This window comes from Lagenorhynchus albirostris, chromosome 16 (genome assembly GCF_949774975.1).
Source record: "Lagenorhynchus albirostris chromosome 16, mLagAlb1.1, whole genome shotgun sequence".
NCBI lineage: Eukaryota > Metazoa > Chordata > Mammalia > Artiodactyla > Delphinidae > Lagenorhynchus > Lagenorhynchus albirostris.
In genome coordinates this window covers 4,796,009-4,820,349 of record NC_083110.1, presented here as the reverse complement: position 1 = coordinate 4,820,349, position 24,341 = coordinate 4,796,009, and the positions used below count along the sequence as shown (strand labels likewise).

The window sequence follows — 24,341 nt, the reverse complement described above, 5'->3', positions numbered from 1 at the left end:
AATCTGAAAGTGATGTGACTAAGTGTATGGTGTTTATTTTTATTTTACTTAAGGTTCTCTGAGCTGTGAACTTTTTTCAATTGATATTTCCAAATCCTCAGCCATTATCTCTTCAAATATGTGTTCTGCCTTGTCCTGTTTTTCTTTTCTACTTGGGCGTTCAATTATATGCATACGTTAGACTGTTTTAATAGTGTTCCATGTCTTTCGGATACTATGTTCTTTTTTTTTTTTTTTTTTTTTTTTTGCGGTACACGGGCCTCTCACTGTTGTGGCCTCTCCCGTTGCGGAGCACAGGCTCTGGACGCACAGGCTCAGCGGCCATGGCTCATGGGCCCAGCTGCTCCACGGCATGTGGGCTCCTCCCGGACCGGGGCACGAACCCGTGTCCCCTGCATCGGCAGGCGGACTCTCAACCACTGCGCCACCAGGGAAGCCCTCTCCCTCTTATTTTTTGATTAATGATATTATTGATTTTGTTTACATGGTCTGTTTTAAATTTTTTTATAATCTTTTTTTGTTGTGTATGTTTGCTGTTCACGTCTCTCATTCCTGTTTTCATGGTCTACTTCTCTTTATATTGTTCCTTCGTGTTCTCGTATGGTATCTAGAGTTTCTTATTTCAACAAGAACAAGAAGAAAAACAACAACAAATATTTGTTGGGAAATTATGATGTACCAGGAACCTTCCATTTCATAACAACGTACTGAAACTGAATAGTGAGTCACAGCTGCCCCAAACACACAGGTCTCATCATACCCTATCATCTCTTCTACCTGACCCATGATTACATGTGTTTATATCACCTGTCTGTGCAGGTAGACATTTGAATTGTGACCCCTGTCTGGGAGTCAAGCAGAAATTGAGCTGACTTCTGTCAGAAAAATTTAAGGCTCCCTGACCACATCTTTCTAGAGGTACCTCAGGTGTAAAATACAGGAAGAGAAGAAAGTGAAACAAAGAGTGTTTCAGTAACATACCACCAGTTCAGATATATCTTTCCCCTGGAAACATATGTTATTCATGGGTTTTTAGGTGGTTCTATCAGGAATCTTCATCCCAGGGATACGAATGAGATACCTGGGACAGGGCTTGTCTTTACTTCGTCCTCTTTGCTCCAACATCCCGACCCTTGAACTGACCAGATAAAACCTGTTGCCTCCAATACGGCCGAGGGGTCCAAACGCTGCCATCCACGGATGTCTGAGTCCAGGCATGATGTTGTCTGCCAACCCCCTGGCCTGCCTTAACTGCAGCCCTTCCACCTCTGATTTAGTTGATGTCAGCAGGGATTTAGTGAGATCCTGTCCTGCTTACTTCCTCAATGCACTTCTCTCTCTCTGAAATAGAGAGTGGGAATTTCAGTCGTGTATCAGATGTCAAAATCTTCTTTCAGGCTAGTCTCATCTGTAAGATAAGATCCAGCATAAATTCCTCAAAGCCTATGGCTCATGCACAAGTACTTTCTCTAGTTCCCAGTACAGATTGATGCTTTTTTCTTTTTGAATATTTATTGGACATTTAATGGGAGGAGGAAAGCTAGTTCCCTGTGTTCTTTTTTTTTTAAAAAATTTTATTGGAGTATAGTTGATTTACAATGTTGTGTTAGTTTCTGCTGTACAGCAAAGTGAATCAGTTATACATATATATATATATATCCACTCTTTTTAAGATGCTTTTCCCATATAGGTCATTACAGAGTACTTAGAAGAATTCCCTGTGCTATATAGTAGGTCCTTATTCATTATCTGTTATATATATAGTAAGTGTGCCCTGTATTCTTCATGCCATTTTGACCAGGACCCAATACTTCATCCTTCTTTGCAACCTTGAGCAGCAAATGGTATCTGATGGAAATATTCTTTTCTTTGGTTAATGGAAATGGGAACATGCAAGCTCTATGTAACTGAAGCAGGAGCTGAACAGTTCATATTCACTGCAACATATATTTCTTTGTTTAGAAAGGACTTCCCTGGTGGCACAGGGACTTCCCTGGTGGCACAGTGGTTAAGAATCCGCCTGCCAATGCAGGGGACATAGGTTCGAGCCCTGCTCCAGGAAGATCCCACATGCCGCGGAGCAACTAAGCCCGTGCGCCACAACTACTGAGCCCGCGTGCTGCAACTGCTGAAGCCTGCGCACCTAGAGCCCGTGTTCCACAACAAGAGAAGCCACCGCAATGAGAAGCCCGCGCACCGCAATGAAGAGTAGCCCCTGCTCGCCGCAACTAGAGAAAGCCCGTGCGCAGCAACGAAGACCCAACACAGCCAAAAATAAATGAATAAATTAATTTTAAAAAAGAAATGACTTTGCCAGGTACTATAGTGATACGAGAGTAGAAACAGTCAGTTCTTTCTCAGGAGTTTAACATTCATCAAAGCTGATGACATGCTGTGGATGATCAGAAAAGAGAAAACCCATCAGAGGAGGTGGTTGTTTTGTGCAACCTTCAAACGTTTTGCTGTTGGGCTGAGAACTTTGCCATAGACTATGCAGTCAGGCATGTGAAACAGTTTCGTCAGAGTTAGGAATGAATGATCGTGGCAGATGGAGGAGATGGTAAGGATATTAACCTACTGATGGTGAAGGATAGGGATGACTGGATATGTCAGCAGGATATATCAAAGTTACGGACAATCTTTCATGAGAGGCTAAAAGTGTATGTTTTTGGTCCATTGGGTATGATGTGCGTCACAAGAATACTGGTTGCCTGAAAGGAACTATAGCAAAAAGAGGTCATCAGCTCTAAGGTTGTTGAATGCCATAGACAAGCTGATGGCCTCCGCTGTGATGGAAACAAGGTGTTAAAAAGCTCCCAGTTGACGTCCCAAGTCACTCCATGAGTGGTCAGACCAAAAACGTTGCTTCCGGATTCTCCGTCAGCTGTCTCACCGCTAAATCATAACTGTTTACTCTAAATCTTTGATTTATGATGAACCTTTGTGTCATGCTTCATGCTTTTGAGCAGGTAAGCCTCATTTGATAGTAAAAAATAATTCATTGGTAATAGAATCATGGTTGAATCTATAGAAGACAGAATATTCTTCCATACTCAGATGCTTTCCACAAAAGAACAACTCATGGGACTTCTTAGATTAATTCCTAAAGGAGAAGGTGTATGCTCTGAAAAACCCATTTCTTATAACAAGTGTTTTGTTTTTTGTTTTTTTTTTGCCATGCTGCACGGCTTGCAGGATCTTAGTTCCCCCACCAGGGATCGAACCCGGGGCACCCCCCTCAGGGAAAGCACCAAGTCCTAACCACTGGACCACCAGGGAGTTCCGTTGACAAGTGTTGAAGGCTCATTATCAAAAGTATTGTATGCTCCTGGGATTGTTAAATGACTTTTTCTTGCAAAATTCTTAGAGGGTTTTGGAAGCTGTTGAAGAATCTGGTATTCAAGAAGAAGTTTTTTGGGTTTTTACCTAGCTGTGGGACAGATGCTGTCATTCCCTCACCTCCCCAAGTCCGACTCCCTCCTCATAGCAGACATTGCTAATTGATCACAGCATTTCTTCTCACTGAGGTCAGCAGGGCTCCGCGGTGCCCAGACAGTAGTACAGGCAGCCAGTACCAACTGATCAGAGCTGGTCCAAGAGATAAGATCTATTTGCTCTCCTGGGCTGAGACTTCTCTTTCTGTTTTTCTTTCTGTTTATGGCCTGCCATCGGCGTAAGTCACTGTTGGATCAAAGTTAATAGATTCCACTTTGAAAGCACGCTGCCAACTCTGTGATGGGACTGAACACTTCAGAGGCTCTGGGGTTTACTTATGTGTTGAAACAGGCTTTTTACCAGGTGAAACGGGGGTACTTTGAAAGATTTATTTAATCTCAAAGAGGTACTGACTTCCTTGCTCAGCACCGAACAAGCATCACTTGTGGTAAATAGTTGGATCTGTTGTTAGAGAATCTTAATGTTCTATCTATATTTTGAAACACCTTTTAGTGACAAATAGAGCAGTGTACATTTCTCCCTTCTCATTTGTAAGTCCTGAGTTTTCTAAAGGTCTCAGATAGACTCTCCCCTTTAAAAAACAGCGCCTATTAAATGCTGTGCATTGCATGAATGTGTTTAACAAATTGGCAAGGGCATCCTTAGGAAAAAAAAGAAGCTCACCCACCTTCAACTTAACATACTTATCCAGAGCTGTGATTCCACTTCTTGTTTAACGACGCTTTTGTTTATGACTTTTATGCTTACACTTTTCGCTCCTAGAATTAACTTTTTTTCCCCTTTTATCTCTGCTGTGCCGTGATGGATTGATGGGCCCTTGTGAACAATTTCAGCGTGTCAGCTGCCTTCCCAGAGATGCGTTCCTCTATCTGGGTCTTGATATGTATTTACATCCTTGATTTTTATTATTCTCACTTGATAGAAGCAGATTGAGGGAATGGCATTTAATTTTGCTCTCTGGAATATTAATTAGGGGAAGACATTTTATTCCTCTTTTAATTTCATATTCTTTTTGACTCATCCAAGATGGTAGCAAGTAACATGTAAACGGACTCCCTCATTGACTTAACTACTTAACTACTACATCACTGTCAAGTGACGTACAGAAACAACCGGAATATTTGCTCCCTAGAGAGATGGCTCAGTAGTTAATTAGCTGGGCTTTCTATATGTCTGGATAAACCATGATTTCTATTGCTTATTATCCCTTATAAAGAGATTCTATTTTATTGATGGCAAGGGCGTCCAGGGGTTGAGGTAAGTTATTATAATTTAATGTTTCCCAGGCATCGTTAACAACTGCTGTGGGAGAGTTTTCCCCGTATCCTTTCAGGTACTACAGGGTTGCAGCTAAAACAATGGCATTTCCCATGGATTCAGGTCTTAAAATCTAATATAAATATAAAACAAACTCATAGTTCTAGAATAGTTTTAGTTCTGAAATAGACCTTACATATCCCCTGTCCCAAACCCTTCATTTTATTAGTTAAAATGAGGAAATGGAGGTCCAGAGAGCGATTAAGTGACTTAACATCACACATCGCGGATCCCAGATCTTGTATCTTTTCAAAAATCTGACTTCTGTGCCATCCTCCCTAGCACATTCGAAGTCTAAATATATTTTTCTAGGCAAAAGAACCGTCCGCAGGCATATAGGATACCTTGCAGATCGATGGTACTTTAATTTTCGGAATAATTTCCCAAGTGTTTTCTCATTTGCCCTTTATTATGGCTCCATGTCATGCATAAGGAAGATCATAGCATTTCTGTGTTCCAGTGGTGAATGTGAGCACAGAGTGCTGACGTTATCTGCCTAAGGGCACGTGGCTAATTCACGTTGTTTTATTTTTTCAATTGTAAAATGGATTAGTAATACCTACTTCATATGAATGTTGTCAGAGGTGAATGAAATTAAATTGATAATATATATAAAGTGTCTATAGCTCAGGGGTTTTCATTAAATGGTGTGGTGCGCAAGGTTCTGAGATTGCCCCAAGACTCCAGCCCCCTGTGTAATTTCTGCCCCTTGAGCGTGGGCAGGACCCGTTGAGTATGATAGGGTGTCCCTCTTGTAATTAGGTTACATCATCTGGCAAAGGTGGAAGGATTTTGATGTGTAATTAAGGTACCTAGTCAGTTAGCTTTAAGTCAGTCAAAAGGGAGATTATCTGGATGGGTCTGACCGAATCAGACAAGCCCTTTAAAAGAAGGACTAGAGGTCAGAGACAGAAGAAACAGCAGACACCGTCCCCGTGGCCTCGAAGAAGTAAACAGCTGTGCTGCAAATAGCCTATGCAGAGGACCCCACGTCCTAAGGATGGCCTCTCAGATCTGGAGCAGATCCCAGCAAAGCCAGCAAGAAAGTTCAGTCCTATAGCTGCAAGAAACTGAATTCCGCCAGCCAGAAGTGAGGTTGGAAGAGGACTCAAGGCTCAGGTAAGACTGCAGCCCTGGGCAACACTGTGAATTCAGCCTGCTGCGACCCCGAGCAGAGGAGGCGGTCACGCCCAGGTGGCTGAGGCAGGACACCGTGAGATCATACTTTGTGTTGTTTAAGCCACTGTTTGTGGGGATTTGTTACACTGCAGTAGAAAACAAATACAAGTGGAAATTATTATTAGCATTCTTAGTTGATGGTGATGATGTTGATGAACATAACGGTGGTGATGCTGATAGTAATACGCCTGCAAACGAAATCCAAGTTTTAATTCACTTTTATTACACTAGACTCCAGATTATAATTTATGGCTAGAACCGTGTCACTTCTAGCTGCAAGGGGATGGGAGTTACAAGTCTTTCAGCTGCCTGAACAGCTAGTAAGGAAGCAATGACTGGTGGGGAGGAAGGGCAGATGGACGCTAGATGGGTGGTGAGTACATTCCCTTCCTAGAAAGTTAAATGCGTGTCATTGATCTCCAAACCCAGTTAACACCGGATTGTCGGGATCCTCAAGCTGGAGTTGGATGCCTCTGACAGTGGCACTGGACACTGATTTGGGGGAAAAACAGGAAGAAGAATGATACCTCAGTTGTTCAAAATGGACTTGCAATTGCTGAGTAAAGTAAGATCTGGAGTCAGGTTTGGGTAGGAAGCAGAGAGTTTGAAAGGGTCCAATCCAAGAAATGTAGTGAAATCAGTATTGGTAGGATTCAGTGGCTGTCCAGTTTGGAGTGGGGAAGTTGGGTGGACAAGAGAATTCCAGTACGAGCAGTGGTGGCCCCAGTACAGATGGAGGAATATGCTTGTGCTGTAGCCATGCCAGCAGCAGTCTACCTTCCTTCCAAAGTCCGTGGGCAATATTGTCCTTTTGGTGTTCATGTCAATACTTGTTTATCCTGAATATAATCTGTTCTGTGGGAAATAGATACTCCCAGACAACTAGTACAGAAAAGGCCTCTGTTTCCTCATGTTTAAAATGAGCGATCCCTGCCTTTAAGGTTTGCTATAATCTGAATGTGACAGTGTATGTACAGTGGCCAGTGAAGCCGTTGCTCGATACGTCGGTGCTATTACTGTTGTTGCTCTTTGTGTGTACTTTTCTTCACCCCCAGTTTCATCATGAACTCGTGAAGGTCATGACTGTGGTTTATATATGCTTCTTTTCATATTCTGCTAAAAGTCCGGTGTTACATAATAGATGCTCTATATATTTTGGATTGAGTAAATGCAGATAACTGGAGAAGAAGGCTATGAGAAGGAAAGTAAATGTCAGTATTTTCCAAAAAGTTCGTGTGTGTGTGTGTGTGTGTGTGTGTGTGCGCACGCGTATTTATCTATATTTGTCTGTGTTGGATGGTGTCTGTCACGTAGGTTTGGATGGTACCTGTCAGTCTTTCTTGCTAGTGAATGAGCTGATTTTCCCCTGATACCTATTCCAAAAAGTAAAACAGTCTTTTTTTAATCTAGCATTTTAGTTATTTTATTTTATTTTATTTCACTGGCCGCACCCTACGGCACGAGGGGTCTTAGTTCCCCGACCAGGAATCGAACCCGTGCCCCCTGTAGTGGAAGCGTGGCGTCCTAACCACTGGACCACCAGGGAATTCCTAGTAAAATAGTCTTGAATCATAAGCATATGCTGCTTTTCCACCAAAATGAAAGAAGAGTAGGAGGTGAGGAAAACCTACTTTTAGTAGACAGTGAAGTCTTATTCATCATATCTGTTACCCTGATCATTCGTTTATTTACTGAACACATGTTGACTGACTGCTGTGAATCAGGCTCAGTGATAGGCCATGGGGCTGCCCCTCTGGGTGTCGAGGGTCTACCAGGAATGTCAACTGGGGCTGCTACGGGCTGAGCACTGGACGCTGGGGAGCCCCGAGGGTGCCCAGTGCATGTTTGCAAGTGCCGGCCGGCCGCATGGTGACCCATGGCCGTGAACTATGAACAGAGTGCAGAGTACAGGACTGGGAGACACATCTGATCTTGCTGAGTTCTGGAGCTTCAAGGGCACAGATCTCCTTTCACTTAAGTCTAAGATTCCTGTCCAAATAGTCCTAGAAGTAGGACTTACATCAGAGAGAAAGTGATATGATCTAGAGCTTATTTTAGGATGTATGGAAGCCTGGATTCAGAAATGCCTGGATATTCAATGGGCTCAGAAAAATCCAGTGCTCTTCCCTTAAAAGAAAGTGTGTGAATCTGATATGAAGGGCATAGCAAAGTGAGAACTTGGTCCATTGGCGTTCCCTTTATAACCAAACCCTCAATTAGTTTGCCCTGTAAATTCCATCATAGAGATGTCTAAACTTTTGAAGGAAAAAAATGCTGAAACTAGGATTCTCTTCAGAAAGTACTTTTATACAAAGCTGAACTTCCCTGTGTATTTTCATCAAAAGAATTCCCAAATGCATATGAAATCTACCACAGAATTGTAGGACTATTAGACAGTTTTATTTCTACCTCATAAAAATATTTCAAAACCTGGGGGAGTTTTATGAGGCCAGCACTCATCTATCCATATCATTCCCAGCTCAGGGACCATGAGACACCTCTCAAAGCAATTAGGGATGTTAATTTTAAGCAAACTGTCACATGGTCTACACTTCATTATCAGTGGGTGATAGATTGTTTAAAACCTTATCTCTCTCCAAAAATAAAATATGTATTTGTGTGCATATGTGTCTGAGTAAATAAATTATATGTATATAATAAAATTCAAGACTAATGTCAATACATGGATGTTTAAAATATGAAAGTTCTTTTAAAAAATCCACTAGAAATGTCAGTCAGTACTTCCTCTCTTCCTTTCTGCTTCTCTCTGCAGAAATGAGACTCACCACTGAACTAAACCTTTCAGATAGACACCCAGTGCATTTGATCATTTTGTTTCAAAATCTCTCTTCACGTCAGTGGTTCTCTTCTTCCTCAAGTGTCAACATTTTCTTCTTTATCCCAAAATAAAAATTAAAATAAAAACATCCTCAAATGCATTTTTTTTTACTGTATTTCTGACTCAACAAGCTCAACTCCTGCTAGAAGTTTGGTTCCTAGGTGCTCCTGCAGCTGCGGAAAGTCCCATCAACTTCCGTGTTGGTCTTTTTTTTTCTTTCAATATTTAATTTTATTTCTTTTTGGCTGTGTTGGGTCCTTGTTGCTGTGCGTGGGCTTTCTCTAGTTGTGGCAAGCAGGGGCTGCTCTTCGTTGCAGTGCACAGGCTTCTCATTGCAATGCCTTCTCGTTGCAGAGTGCGGGTTCTAGGCTCGCGGGCTTCAGTAGTTGCGGCTCGCGGGCTTCAGTATTTGCAGCTCGCGGGCTCAGTAGTTGCAGCACATGGGTTCAGTAGTTGTGGCACGTGGGCTCAGTAGTTGCGGCTCATGGGCTAAGTAGTTGCAGCATACGGGCTCAGTAGTTATGGTATGCGGACTCAGTAGTTGTGGCTCGCGGGCTCAGTGATTGTGGCATGTGGGCTCAGTGGTTGTGGCTCGCAGTCTCTAGAGTGCAGGCTCAGTAGTTGTGGCATGCGGGCTCAGTAGTTGCGGCTCGTGGGCTAAGTAGTTGTGGCACATGGGCTCAGTAGTTATGGCATGTGGACTCAATAGTTGTGGCTCACGGGCTCATTGGTTGTGGCACGCGGGCTCAGTAGTTGTGGCTCACGAGCTCAGTAGTTGTGGCTCACGGGCTCAGTGGTTGTGGCACACGGCTCAGTAGTTGTGGCTCCCGGGCTCTAGGGCACAAGCTCAGTAGTTGTGGCACACGGGTTTAGTTGCTCTGTGGCATGTGGGATCTTCCTGGACTAGGGCTTGAACGCAGGTGGAGTGACTTAGGACTGAACAGCCTGGAGAGGGATCGGGAGATTAAGGAGAAAGGAGTGGAAAAAAGGGGCAAAGCCATTTTATCTTGCTGTGTTCCCCCCCCCCGCAAATCTTAATTCTGTAAAATGATTCTGAAGAGTTCCTTCTTGTTCTCAGTTTATTTAGTTGTGTGTGTGTTAAATTGCAGAGATGTTAAAACAGTAATATGTTCCTACACAATGAAAGCGTGAGGAGAAAAGCTTTCATCAAGTTTCTCTTCCTTCCTTCTTTCTCAGGTGAGCTTGTCTCTTACCTCTCCATGGAAAATATCTGTGTTTTGAAATAATTTGGGAAAAAGAAATGCTAATGTTTTCCTAATTGTACCTTATTGAATCATCAATGTCAGGAAGTTCTTCCTTAAATTACATCCAGAGTCCCTTGCTGAGGTTGAAGCTTATTTCCTTTAGTTTTATCTTCAGTCGATGGCGCCCAGCCACCTCTCTTCCCAGTGCAGAAAATTATGGGTTGATAAACCATAAAGGTCATTTCCTTTCAGTGTTTCTTCATGCTTAACTATTTCCCATTCTTTTATCTATATATCTATATGCTTAACAGTGGTACCTTTAGAATTGCTCCCAACCGTACCCATCCTGAAGCATATCCAGGCCATGCTTGAATGCAGGGTCCTGCAGCATCGAAGCATTTTACCCTTGCATGACTTGGAATATGGTCTTCCCAGGTTCATTCCCAATCACTTTTACAATCCAGCTCCTTACTCAGTCCTTCATGGAGCTTCCTCTGAGCTCCTCTCAGATGACTTCTTCCTCTGGGCTATCACCCTACCATGTGTTACAACAAACCCCAACACGGGCAGTTAACTGAAAAGATGTCCAGCACTATTGAATGGGGGATGATACATGAATGAAACAGCCTGGAAAGCTGGAAACTTCTAATTTATAGTGATCCCAAGCCTTTTTATTTATTATTTATTTATTTATTTTGGCTGTGTTGGGTCTTCGTGGCTGCGTGAGGGCTTTCACTAGTTGCGGCGAGCAGGGGCTACTCTTCATTGTGGTGCACGGGCTTCTCATTGCAGTGGCTTCTCTTGTTGCGGAGCATGGGCTCTAGGTGCACGAGCTTCAGTAGTTGCAGCACACGGGCTTAGTAGTTGTGGCTCACAGGCTCTAGAGTTCAGGCTCAGTAGTTGCAGTGCACAGGCTTAGTTGCTCTGCAGCATGTGGGATCTTCCTGGACTAGGGATTGAACCCGTGTCCCCTGCATTGGCAGACGGATTCTTAACCACTGCGCCAAGCCTTTTAAATGGAAAGTCATGAGATGTCCACATACTGTGCACAGTGAGCTGTACAAGTATTTAGGGTGGTGTAAGATACAGTGCACTGAACCAGGGCTTGGTCGGTCTTGCCACCTTTGGTAAGTCTTTTCCATTCTCCCTGTCTTCTTACTTGACCAATAATTTGGTCCATTGGTGAGGTTGGCTCAGTTATGAGATCTCTTCCAAATCTAAAATAATCTTTCCGGAAGATAGCATGGTTTTGCAAACTTTGGCATTCTAAACACGAAAAAATAACTCATGTATCTATCCAAATAGTCCTTCCTATCCTTGCTTCCCTGAGAAATTTGCCTCCTATTTTATATATTATGTAACTGTATCTGTTGAAAAAATGAACAACGTTAAGAACTTGGAACTTGAGGGGATTTCCAGTAGTAAGCCTAAGAGGATCCTGGTGGTCTGCCTTTTTACAATCTGCCCAAGCTCAGGTGAGCCCCGGTTCTTTCTAAGAAAGAGTTGTGTGAAGATCTGAGGTTGAGGGAGAAAACACACAAAGCCACACCTGGAATATGGATTCCTTGCGATCCTTCACCCCATGCTTCTTCTTGGAAGAAGAAGTACGCCATTCTGGCGTCACCTCACTTTTACATTGTTGAAGAAAATATTCATTCCTTCTGTCCTGTCCCTACGGCCACAGTGCTGTTCATTCATGTCTAACAATTTATCTTGAAGCTATTGGTTATGCTCAAAGAAATCACATGTATGGAAGGATGAATGTAGACTTTTGCTAATACAGGACAGACACCAGAAGGAATGCAACAGATTAAAATAACAAATGAGAACTACCCCTAATAAGGTCTGTCAGTTCAGAATGTGCACCTTGACATAATAATATCATATCTTGGCAAGGTCAGATTTGCATTTTGTAGAAGACTTCCTGTTTTCTTATTTTCTGTCTGTAGTACACAAACAGAAGGATATAAGGGATCTACAGAAATCATTGTTTTTCTCTTGGACTCTCAGAGAAGGACCCTACTAAAGGTCAATTCTAATTCTTTTCAGGAAATGTGATTTTGTTGCAGTCCTCAGTCCTCTTATGTATCTGCTCTGGTCTGAATGTTTGTGTTCCCCTAAATTCATATGTTGAAATCCTAACTTCAAAGATGATGGCATTAAGAGGTGGGGCCTTTGGAAGGTGATTGGGTCATGAGGATGACACCCTTGTGCTTGGTATTAGTGCCCTTCTGAAACAGGCCAGAAAAACGCCCTCGCCCCTTCCATTACATGAAGATATGCCAGCTGTGAACCAGAAGGTGGATTCTCACCAGACACCAAATTTGCTGGCACCTTATCTTGGCCTTCCCAGCCTCCAGAGCTGTGAGCAGTACACTTCTGCTGTTTATGACATCATATGTCTATGATATTTGTTCTAGCAGCCTGAATCTACTGAGACAGTATCTTAGTAAAGCATATAGTCATAGCAAACATTCATTGAGCATTTTAGACTGGCTACTAAGTATTTTACACACAATATTTCATATAATATTTACACCAACCCTAAGCGGTATTATCTAAGATAAGGAACCTGAGGCTTAAAAGCTTGCGTAGTATCTTTGTGCTAATAATCAGCAGAGTTGGGACTGAAGCTGGCAGTCCTAGCCAGAGCCCATGCTTTTAACTACTGCTCTGCACTGGGCAAGACCAACCTTCTGTGTCCTGAAGATACCTAAATAAAATGATCTGTGCGGTTCCCTTCTTAGGTCTGCGTCATAGAGTAAGGCAGTGATGGGTGCTCATATCCAGAGCATCAGTTCCATACATATTTAGTAAGGGCCTTTCAGGGCCTGGACCCTGCACAGGGTGCTCAGAATACACTGGGGTGAAACAGACGAGTCCCTGCCGTCAACGGGCTTGACCAGTGGAAGGATCATGGGTTAATCACACAATCTTTATACAGATCTTTAGTCACAAGCAGAGATAAATGCTGGGAAGTAGAAGGGGGACAACGTCCCTCTCCTCTAACCCCAATGGGAAAATATCTGTTTCCCATTAGATATTTTTACCTCCTCTTCCCTTTTCTACCAACTGCTATTTTAGTAGGTAAAGAGGGAGGGTCCCTCAGTACTAGGAGGGGTAGCTGCCCTTTCACGTTTGTACTGCAGAGATTTAATTAAGTAGAGAATAAATGAGAGAAGAATTAGATAAGGGGTATTGGGCGAATCAAAGTAGGTAAACTTAATTATTTAAATATATTTAGTTTGGCTTTAATTTATTCTCTGCAAAGACCATCCATCATGGGCGCTCTTTCTTTTCCAATTAATAAAAAACTAACATCGACATACTGCTTTGCAGTGTGCAAGGCCGTTTCAAATCTCATCAAGGCATTGCAGCAATATTTCAAGAAGAGTGTCATTGTCACCTTTTTTACAGAAGCAGAAGCTGAGCCAATGCGAAGTTAAGTCCCTTCCACAGAATCATTCATTCCAGGAAGTGATGAGCCTGGAATTCACTTCCGCCGATGCGTATTCCCCTGACTTTTCCTTTGTTCCGTGCAGGGACCATTATTTCCATGGTCATGGTTACTAAATCCTTCTCATAGTGAATTTTTTCTAGTGTTTGCATTTTTTTATGGGCTGCATGTAAAAGGAAGCCCTCCGTCTTCACGAAATTGTGTATAAAACATGCAGCAGAGGCAAACGCAGAGGAAACAGTGGGAGGAAATAGCATTTAGCAGGTTTTTCTCTTTCGGAAAACTTTTTGGCTGTGTTTTTGTAACAGCCAAGTATGAAATAAAAGGGGAGAAGCTGCAGGTGGGCGTCCGGGGCAGGGAGAGGAGGAACAGACGTGACGATGGCTGGGGTCAGCTCCATCCACCCACGGCACCCCAGAGCCCAGCTTGGTCCTCGAGAAGCCCCTGCAGGGGAAGGACTGTGTTCTGCACGTTTCTTCTGTGCGGGGCTCCACTTAAACGCCAGTCCCTGGACTCACTGGAGCCTCTGCTGCTTGCCTGGTGAGCACCCAGCAGCAGACACCTCACCGTCCATCACCTGTCACACTTTATTACAGTTACTCATGTTCTTCCCTCCCCAGACACCTGTGCTGTCCTCCTCCGAGGTGTGCTGCTTGGTGCCTGACACATAGCAAGGGGCCAATAAATGTTTCATGAATGAACTTTCAAGCAACAATAAAATTCCCAAGTTCCAGAATAAATTGTCTGTTACTGGGGGTGCTGTTTGAATGAAAAAAATTAGTTTTCAGGTCATGAGATACCTTCCCTCTAATAGTCTAATCATTTCTGTGACATTTCACTGCCTGATACACATTTGCTCTAAGCTACTTAATGTCTTCACCCTCTTTTCTTGCTGAAACATTTTTTTCCGCACAGGTCATAGAAGACCAACTGGTGTAGTCATGAAAACTGAAACCTTATTCTCTCAAGGACAGGTTGATGTGCTAACATTGGTGCCGAGTACAGGGAAGAGATGCAAACTGCCCCTCTGCAGGGAATCCAGAGGGGGCAAGTCCTACCCATGCCTGTAACAGGAGTGAGATATCTTAAATGCTGAAGAAAACGTGTTTAACGATGGTTCTGATGCAAGGGGAGAGCTTTTTTCTGCCTGGGAAATGAGGGAGACAGCACCAGGCAGGTGGGACTTCTTATACTGGGCACTGAAGCATGGGTAGGAGTTCACCAGGCAGAGGAGAGTAGACTAGGGTCAGAGTGGAAGAGCTCTCTGGGCAGATGCAGCTTTGTGTGCGAAGGCAGGGGGGCCAGGAAGCAACACATCTTTATGGTTTTGCTGCTGTGCTTCTACTAAATGTGCAGAAGGAGGCTGAAAAGTTGAAGTAGGGCTGGATCCTAATTGGCTTCGCTAGCTTCCTGTGGAGTAGATTTTTTCGGTAGGCAATGAGGAATCACTGAAAAATACTGAGTGAAGGGCAGTCGTGATTGATTTGCCTTTTATGGGAAGAGGACCACTCTTTTGTGTTGTGGAGGGTGAATCGTGGAGTCGGTGGAGTGGGGAGGGATATGGAGATTGCAAGATCTTCCCACTATGAAGCTATTAACAGTAGCCCCGGAACAAGGCAGTGGATGCCTGACCCAGTACGATGCAATGAAAGGAAGGGACAAATTGGAGATGCATCGAAAGATGCATCAGTAACACATTAGGACCAGCTGACTGTGGGGATGATGGACAGGGAGCAGCCCAGGACAGTCTGGCTCAGAGCCCTGGGTACCAGTCACCAAGAAGGGGCTGTGTTGAACCGTCTCATACCAAAAGCTTAAAAAAATGGCCCAGCATACAGAAAAGTACCCTTACAGCAACCCCTGCCTATGTATTATTTTCCCTTTCTAAAGAAGAGGAAACTAACACGATGCTCAGAGATGTTAAGTAACTTAGCCAAGGCCACACAGCTCATCCCTGGCAGGACCAGGATTCAAATCCAGGTCTGCCCAGCTTGAAGCCCATGCTGTGAGGAGGTGCTGTACCCGCGGGGGAGGGGCTGCCCCACGTGACAGATGCACTGGCCGGTGAGGAGCCTCTTGCAAGGCTGGTGGGCACCGAAGGAGAGAAGAGAGCGCCATGGCTTTCCAGGGTAACGGGGGGGAGGGGACCTTTGCATTTAATTTTTTAGATTTTATTTATTTATCGATTTATTTTTTTTGTGGTACGTGGGCCTCTCACTGCTGTGGCCTCTCCCGTTGCAGAGCACAGGCTCCGGACGCGCAGGCTCAGTGGCCATGGCTCACGGGCCCAGCCGCTCCGCGGCATGTGGGATCTTCCCGGACCGGGGCACGAACCCGTGTCCCCTGCATCGGCAGGCGGACTCTCAACCACTGTGCCACCAGGGGAGCCCTGTCTACTACCTTTTGAATAAATAAACATTAAATAAACATTAAGAAATACAGTTTTTATTTGATTATTATTATATTTAATTCAAAAGAGGCAACACGTGTTTAATGCTACATCTTATAAAAATCCTAAACTGAATTTCAGAAAAGGTGATGTTAATGTGTTTTCATAAATATGCACCATTTGTTTCAAATGTGCCCCCGCCCCCCATAGCCAATCCCTTGTCAAAATCGATGCTTGTACATTCACAGGCTGGGGAGCCATCAGGTGCTTGGATGCCCGTTGGCAGGAGTGATCACAGGACACTGCGTCCACCAGCTGGACCTCAGGGACACCTGCTAAGCGTTTTCTGCACCCAGGCGTGGAGTGACTTGGCTCTCTGATCTTTTGCTCAGGAACCCTGGAGCACGCAGCACATCCCAGCACTGTTCTCTGCCTTCTGTGGCCTCCTGGTTGCGCTTTCCTACCATCTGAGCAGACAGAGCAGCGACCCCTCTGTGCTCCTGTGAGTAACGCAGACACACATACCACACACTGACACACACACCACACACAGACACAGACACAGACACAGACACACACACCACACACACACACAGACACACCACACACACACACAGAGACACACACAGACACCACACACACACCACACACACAGACACACACAGACACACACAGACACCACACACCACACACACAGAGACACAGACACACACACCACACACACACACACACACACACACAGACACAGAGACACAGACACCACACACCACACAGACACAGACACAGACACACACACCACACACACACACAGACACAGACACACCACACACACAGACACACCACACACACACCACACACACACAGACACATACCACACACACACCCCGCACATACACACACATACACCCCCCCCCCCCCACCACACACACACACAGCCGTCCCCTGGTCCTGCAGCCTTGCTCTCTCATCCAGAGCTCATGGTGCTTGGACTCTTTCCCGTTAAACCAGCTGGGTCCTGGGTGATGGTGGGAGAAATGCAGGACCGACCGGAAATGAATGAAAATCAGGGGTCAAGTTCTAGGGCACATATAACCTTTGCTCTGGTGCTTTTGGAGTGAAATTCGCAAGGCCAGGAACAGATGGCCTCTTGCACCCAAGCCCTGTCTTTGACTTTCCCTCGGTGAGTCATACGAGAAGCGCCAACCTTCGCAAGTACCCTCTGGGTCCACAAAGTGGCATCGCTGCCTTTATGCCAGGCAGCTGCCCTGGGGAGACTAGACCGGCATCTCTGAAAGGAAAAGTTTTGTTCTGTTGTGTTTTGCTCTTAGTGTGGCAGTGCCCTCTGGATTTAAAGTGAAGTGTGTGCCAAAGTTTTAAAAGGCGTTTACTAATAACGCTTAGTCCCTTGAGAATATACTTTCCAGTCTTCCCTTTATTTGTTATCTTTCAAGTTTTTGATAAATATGCACTTTGGAACTGAAAACCCTTCATGTGATGCCATAGTTTCAGGGAGCAGTCAGTCAATCCAGTTAGTCAATCAGTCATCTCATGTAACTTCTCCACACTTAACGGGAGATATTGACTTAAGATAACCACAACTGTTTGGGGGTCCGAAAAATTATAATTTTAGGCCGTCAGGTACAGCAAGATGAAAGGCGTGGAAAATGGGGAAAGGTTAAATGTTGATAGGACAAATTTTCTTATCAAATATTGTTCTGTATTTTGGTCTGACCGAAATAGAGGATCTCCATGAGCTTAGCTAGCAGTTGGCAGTCGGGGGTACCGATACCTCCTGTGGTCCTCAACAGCTTCGCAGTAAGTCCCCTACACAGGAACCTTCAAGTTGCGAACGTTCAAAGATGCAAACGTGTGTTCGCATTTCCAGTCACGTCAGGCGTGCGTGAAACTGCAGCTTGCCCTCCGTCTCCTGTTGCTGATGGACGATCCTTCAGCTCTGCCATCTCCCACCTCCTCTCCCTACCCCAGTCAGGACCTCTTCTTGTCTGTTCACTCGATACCCGCCCCAGTATGCCAGGTGTTGTACTGGACTACTGTACTTTTCAAGGGATCGTACTGTAAGATTAAAAATGTTTTCTTTATTTTTTTCTGTCTGTTTTTTATGTATTATTTGTGTGAAAATTATTATAAACCTATTACAGTACAGTCCTAGATAGCCGATTGTGTTAGTTGGGTACCTAGGCTAACTTTGTTGGACTTAGGAATACCCTCTTGGAACGGAACTCGTTCATATGTAGGGGACTTACTGTAATCAGGATGGAATTTGAAGTTCAACCGTTGTCTTTGTGGTCACTTGAACACGCACCTCTTTTTCTTTATTACGAGTTATCTAAAGGAGAGAGCGCTGGCTTTTGTCATTTGTGAGTGTGAGGTCTAAGGTGAAGCTGTTTACCTCAGACCTTGGAATAGGCACATATTTTAAAAAGTAAAACCTGTGTGTGTTTTTCCATTTTCAGGTCCTTTATTCAGTGCAGATTGCTTCATAAGTTTTTACATCAAAATCTGGAAGAGTTGGCTGCAGACCCTCTCCCCAAGAAGATGAAAGATTCTGTGGTGAGACATTTGTGTTGTATAATGTATGCAGGACCACCACTTGACTTGGTGTGGAATAGACCATGAGCTGCCTGCCCCGTGTGGACCCTTTGAGCCTCTGGAGGGTGGATGCGGTGCACACCTGCCACAGGTGCTCACTTGGTCCTCAACTGATGCAGTTTGCCTGGATATTCAAATGAGCCCTATTCAGACAATTCCGCCCACTGCTGGCCCCAAGCAGCAGGTGGGATGGGCGTGAAGAAAAGCTTGTCAATTAAACATTCAGCCAAACTGCATTCTGGATGTGCCCTGCCCACCCCACTACCACTCTCCTCTCCACATCCTTGCCTGAGCCTCGTGCTGAGCTCAGGGAACTCTTTCCTGGGTCTTTGGGTTCAAGGCTGACATCTGTAAATCCCTTGGGAGGGGCGCTTGGGCTTTAGACTTATGTCTGGGATGTTGCAGAAGGAGCCACCGTATTGGTTGGAGCACAGGAGAGGGAAAGGAAGGAGGAAAAGAAGGAAGAAAGAAAGAAAGAAAAAGTTGTGCAAGAATGATGCTTTCTCTGTTCACCAGGGAAATGGCTTGGAGCAGGTGTATCTCTTCGGTATCAACGTCCAAACCTTAATAGTTTGAAAAGCAATGCTCATTGGTCACATAATCTCCCATTCGAGTACTGAGCTTGGAGCAGTCAGCTGCCTCCCAGCCATGCTTTTTCTGAATTTTTAAGAATGACAGATCAAAGGAAAAGCAGTTAATGGGCTATTGATTGCAAGCACCTCTAGGAGCCATGTCTCATTTGTCCTGGTCTCCACAGTATCTGTGCCTCATGGATACCCAGTACATTCCGTTGAATTTAGATGAGTTAAATTGCAATCCACCATTTCGAGACAATATGCAAGACTCATAGCAACATGACAGCATTTAAAAGAATTCATACTCAGACCTCTGTGCCTTTGAGTGTGGTTACAATTCTAGCTAAAGCATTGAGACTTGTCTGTCACCAAAGGGAATGAAAACACAAATCACTAGGAATAAGGGTTCGTTAATTGCTGAATTAATTTTTTCCTTCTAGTTTTATTGACGTATAATTGACATTCAGCACTGTGTAATTGTGTCATAAAGGCTGAGATACACTTGAAAGCAAGGTGTGAGGTGAAGCTTCCAGAGCTGATGAGATGGCAGATAACAGAGAAGACATTTGACATTCAAAAGTAGCATCAACAAGCTGACCTCTAATATTTATACCAGGAAACTTAGAGGGACGAGATCAAACTCACATTCCCAGATGGATTTCTGTGAAAGTCCTGGGGGCCCGAAGTCTACCCAAGAGTTTCCTGTGGATATTTGAAAAAAACTATCCCCACAGATGTTCCTTGATTTCATGAATGATGAAGATGCCTTCTCATTTATTGCGGTAAAAATAATGTATAAATTACAATGAAATCTGACAAGAAATTTGCCTAGCAGACATTTCATTAGCATGATTAGCCGTGATGGGTTAGGTGTTGCCTTACTTGGTTTTAATATACTTTGAAATGCTTTGTACCATGTCGAGCACATACCTTGTAGGTGATTTAATATGATGTGTGTGTTCATCTCTCTGAAAAGTCTTCTCATCTAATTATAGCATTTTCACGAGGCTCTCAGGTTCAGCTTCTACATTTTGATGTATAATACCTTTCATGTCATCGTGCAGGGATGAAATTTCCCTCCTTGTTTCTGATTTTGTTTATGTCTCTCTCTGGCTCTCTTACTCTCTCTTTGTCTCTCTCTCTCCCTGTCTCTGTCTCTCTTCCCTTACATTTTAGTTTATATGAGAAACCCCTAGGGAGCCTCATTTGCTCTGTTTTCCAGCCCTTCCTTCTATTCTGATCCACTTGGCCTGGGGCAGGGCCTGGGGATCTGCATATTAATGAGACTGTCCACCCAGGTGATTCTGTTCAGGGGACCCACAGACTGTGCTTTAAGGGACATTGATCTAGAAATGGAGATAACCAGAGCTCTGTCAGTGGGTTTATTCTATATGAGCAACACAGGTTATGCACACAAAGTTTATTACCACAGTTCAATGGTTAATAAAAATGTAAACTTTCCACTAGTGGTTTGCCAGGTTAGTCGTTTTCCATATGCCTTATTAGCATGGTCTTTCCGTTTGTACCCTTACCCATTTTCATCACTTTCAATGTTTTTTTTTTAATAGATCTTTATTGGAGTATAATTGCTTCACATTACCGTGTTAGTTTCTGTTGCACAACAAAGTGAATCAGCCATAGGCATACACACGTCCCCATATCCCCTCCCTCTTGAGCCTCCCTCCCACCCTCCCTACCCCACCCCTCTAGGTCATCGCAAAGCACCGAGCTGATCTCCCTGTGCTATGCTGTTGCTTCCCACTAGCTAACTATCGCATTCAGATTTGTTACTTTCATTGTATCTAGAGACAAGCAAACAACATTAATTTTTATCTGTATTATTCAGACAGCTTCTTTTAAACAATTGGTTGTATCACATAGATTTTTCCAGCCCCCATGCTGTCTAAATCTACTGGGTGTGTAGTGTTGGATCAGGGCTTCTTAAACTTCTTTTTAGGGTTGGAGCATGAAGTGTTACATAAAATGCCACAGTGGATTTAAAACATTCTGTGTACTAAGAGCTAATAGAGTTATTAGCTAATCATGCATGGATTTATCATTAAAATAGGCAACAAAACATTAATTTTATTGAATAGTGTTTTAGAAATTCTGGCTAGTGTTAAGTCCTGAAAGAGAAAGAAGTGTAGATTACATTATTACATACGTAAAGAATGCATAGAAAAGTTTATTGAAGTTGACTGTGATTAATAAGAGAATTCATAAATACCACCAGAGACAAAAAAATCAGAAAAACAAGAGCATTCTAACGTATCAGAAATAACCATAGAAGATATAACGAAAACACGATTGAACTCACGATAGAAAACAAGAGCATTCTAACATATCAGAAATAACATAGAAGATATAACGAAAACACGGTTGAACTCACGATAGAAAACAAGAGCATTCTAACATATCAGAAATAACCATAGAAGATATAATGAAAACACGATTGAACTCACGATAGAAAACAAGAGCATTCTAACATATCAGAAATAACATAGAAGATATAACGAAAACACGGTTGAACTCACGATAGAAAACAAGAGCATTCTAACATATCAGAAATAACATAGAAGATATAACGAAACACGATTGAACTCACGGTAGAAAACAAGAGCATTCTAACATATCAGAAATAACCATAGAAGATATAACGAAAACACGATTGAATTCACAATAGAAAACAAGAGCATTCTAACATATCAGAAATAACCATAGACGATATAATGAAAACATGGTTGAACTCACGATAGAAAACAAGAGCATTCTAACATATCAGAAATAACATAGACGATATAACGAAAACATGGTTGAACTCACGATAGAAAACAAGAGCATTCTAACATATCAGAAATAACCATAGAAGATATAACGAAAACACGATTGAACTCACGATAGAAAACAAGAGCATTCTAACATATCAGAAATAACATAGAAGATACAACGAAAACATGGTTGAACTCACGATAGAAAACAAGAGCATTCTAACATATCAGAAATAACCATAGAAGATATAACGAAAACATGGTTGAACTCACAATAGCAACAAAATCTATGAGTTGATAATAGAATGATTTTAACAAGCAGTGTCAGAAATAAAGAAAGCTACAGCAGTCTATTAAAATGTAAATGAAGTTCTGAATAAGTGGTGATAAACAGACCTGATTTTGTATGGGAAGGCTGAAATTTCTTAAATGCCAATTCTTTCTAATAAATTTATAGGTTTACTGTAGTTCAAGACAGTTCTGAAGGAATTATATTCACAACTGGGGGAAATAATTCTAAGGTTCATTTAGAAGTATAGCAGTTAATAATAGCTTAAAAAAATCTGAAAAAGAAGAATAAGAAAGAGGAACTTAGCACTTTGAGGTTTAAAGTACATTATAAAGATTGAGTAATCAGGAAAAAATATGAGACTCATCCAAGATTAGAGAATGGGGTTAGTGAGGTCAGTAAAACACAGAAAAGAGACAAATTATTTATATGAATGGATTATGTGAAAATTTAATGTCACAATCAGGAATTGATTATTCAGTGTATGGTGCTGAAGTAGTTCTTTAGTAGCGGGATGTGAAAAAGAATTTCATGTGTTAATCCCTCCCCAGACACCAAGTTAGAGAGAGGGAAGGAGAGATCAAATGATACTTTTCCATCTCTGGTATATTGTTATTATAACCAAACTCTGCTGATTAATACTGAAAATTCTGAATAAAATACAAAAAAGTCTTTCTTAGGAGGATGGGATTAACACATACACACTACTATATATAAAATAGATAATAAACAAGGACCTACTGTAGAGCACAGGGAACTATACTCAATACTTTATAATAATCTATAAGTGAAAAAATCTGGAAAAAAACCCATATATACATATATGAATCACTTTGCTGTACACCTGAGATTAACATGACATTGTAAATCAACTACAGTTCAATAAAATAAAATGAAATGAAAAAATCTTTCTTAAATGTGACAAAAAACTGACAAAATAATAAGGAATTATCAAGTCAGAATTTAAGTGAAAAAGGGAACCTTCACTCTGCCTAACCAGGGGACCTTGAGCATTGGTTTTCAGCCCTCCAACTGTGGGGAAGAGAAATGAAAGCCCAAGCCTGCCAAAGTGTGTGTCCAAGGGGAGACCATCTGCTCATCAACCTGGGACACTAAGGGCCCACTCTCAGTGGAAGAATGAACCAGAAGGAATCCATTCCACCCTCCACAGTGCCAGGGGAATGCAAGCAAACTCGCTCCAAGGTTGAACAAAAGAATCATTTCCATTGATTTGCAGTACAAGTGCTAATATCTGGATGGTACAAACCCCCTCAATTTATGAATGTAGCTTAAAGTGGCCCCCAACTGGAAATACCTCATGACAGAAAAACAAAAACAAAAACATGAATCCTCTCTAAAGGATTCCTTCCTCCTAGGTCTCCAAGCATTCCCAAAACCAATTTTCTAAGGGATATGAGCAGCTTTCAATAAAGTTTAAAACTACACAGAAAAACAAAGAACCAGCAGAAATAGGTTTGCAAACACTTCAGATATTGGAAGGATCAGATGTAGATTTGAAACAACTCTACTTACTGTGTTTAAAGAAATAAAAGCCTTAAAATGTATAGACAACAGAAAATATATCAAATGATCCAGAATGTTTGAAAGAGAACCAGAGAGTCCTTCCTGAACAAACAAAATGAAGCAATTAAAGTAAACACACACACACACACACACACACACACACACACACACACACACGGGAGATTAGATATCTCTGAAGAGAGAATTAGTGAACTGAAAGATCAAGACAGAAGAAAGTATCCAGAATGCAACACTGATAGACAGAAAATTAGGAAATATGAAACAGAGACGCAGAGGCATGAAGGATGGAGTAAGAAGATATACTATATATCTAATCAGAATTCCAGAAAAAAGGGAGAGAGACTGAAGCATATAATGAGTATTTGATGAGATAATCTTTGACTATTTACCGTAACTGATGAAAGACACTGATCAGAGATTTAAGAATTCTGGTGAGGGCTCCCCTGGTGGCGCAGTGGTTGAGAGTCCGCCTGCCGATGCAGGGGACATGGGTTTGTGCCCCGATCCGGGAAGATCCCACGTGCCGCAGAGCAGCTGCACCCGTGAGCCATGGCCGCTGAGCCTGTGCGTCCGGAGCCTGTGCTCCACAACGGGAGAGGCCACAGCAGTGAGAGGCCCGCATACAGCAAAAAAACAAACAAACAAAAAGAATTCTGGTGAATCATAAGCAGGATAAATTAAAGAAGAATCCACAATGAACAAAACATAGTGA

The 24,341-nt window shown here is 42.8% G+C and overlaps 1 protein-coding gene across 1 annotated transcript in view; it reads left to right on the top strand.

The window, feature by feature from the left end:
- The window catches only part of PCNX2 (pecanex 2), a 275,141-nt gene that overhangs the window by 91,822 nt on the left and 158,978 nt on the right, over positions 1-24,341 (top strand). The window contains exons 16-17 of the mRNA XM_060125912.1: positions 16,235-16,344; positions 18,317-18,413. Of these exons, the coding sequence (XP_059981895.1) occupies positions 16,235-16,344; positions 18,317-18,413 (207 nt within the window). The remainder of the gene's footprint in view (positions 1-16,234; positions 16,345-18,316; positions 18,414-24,341) is intronic.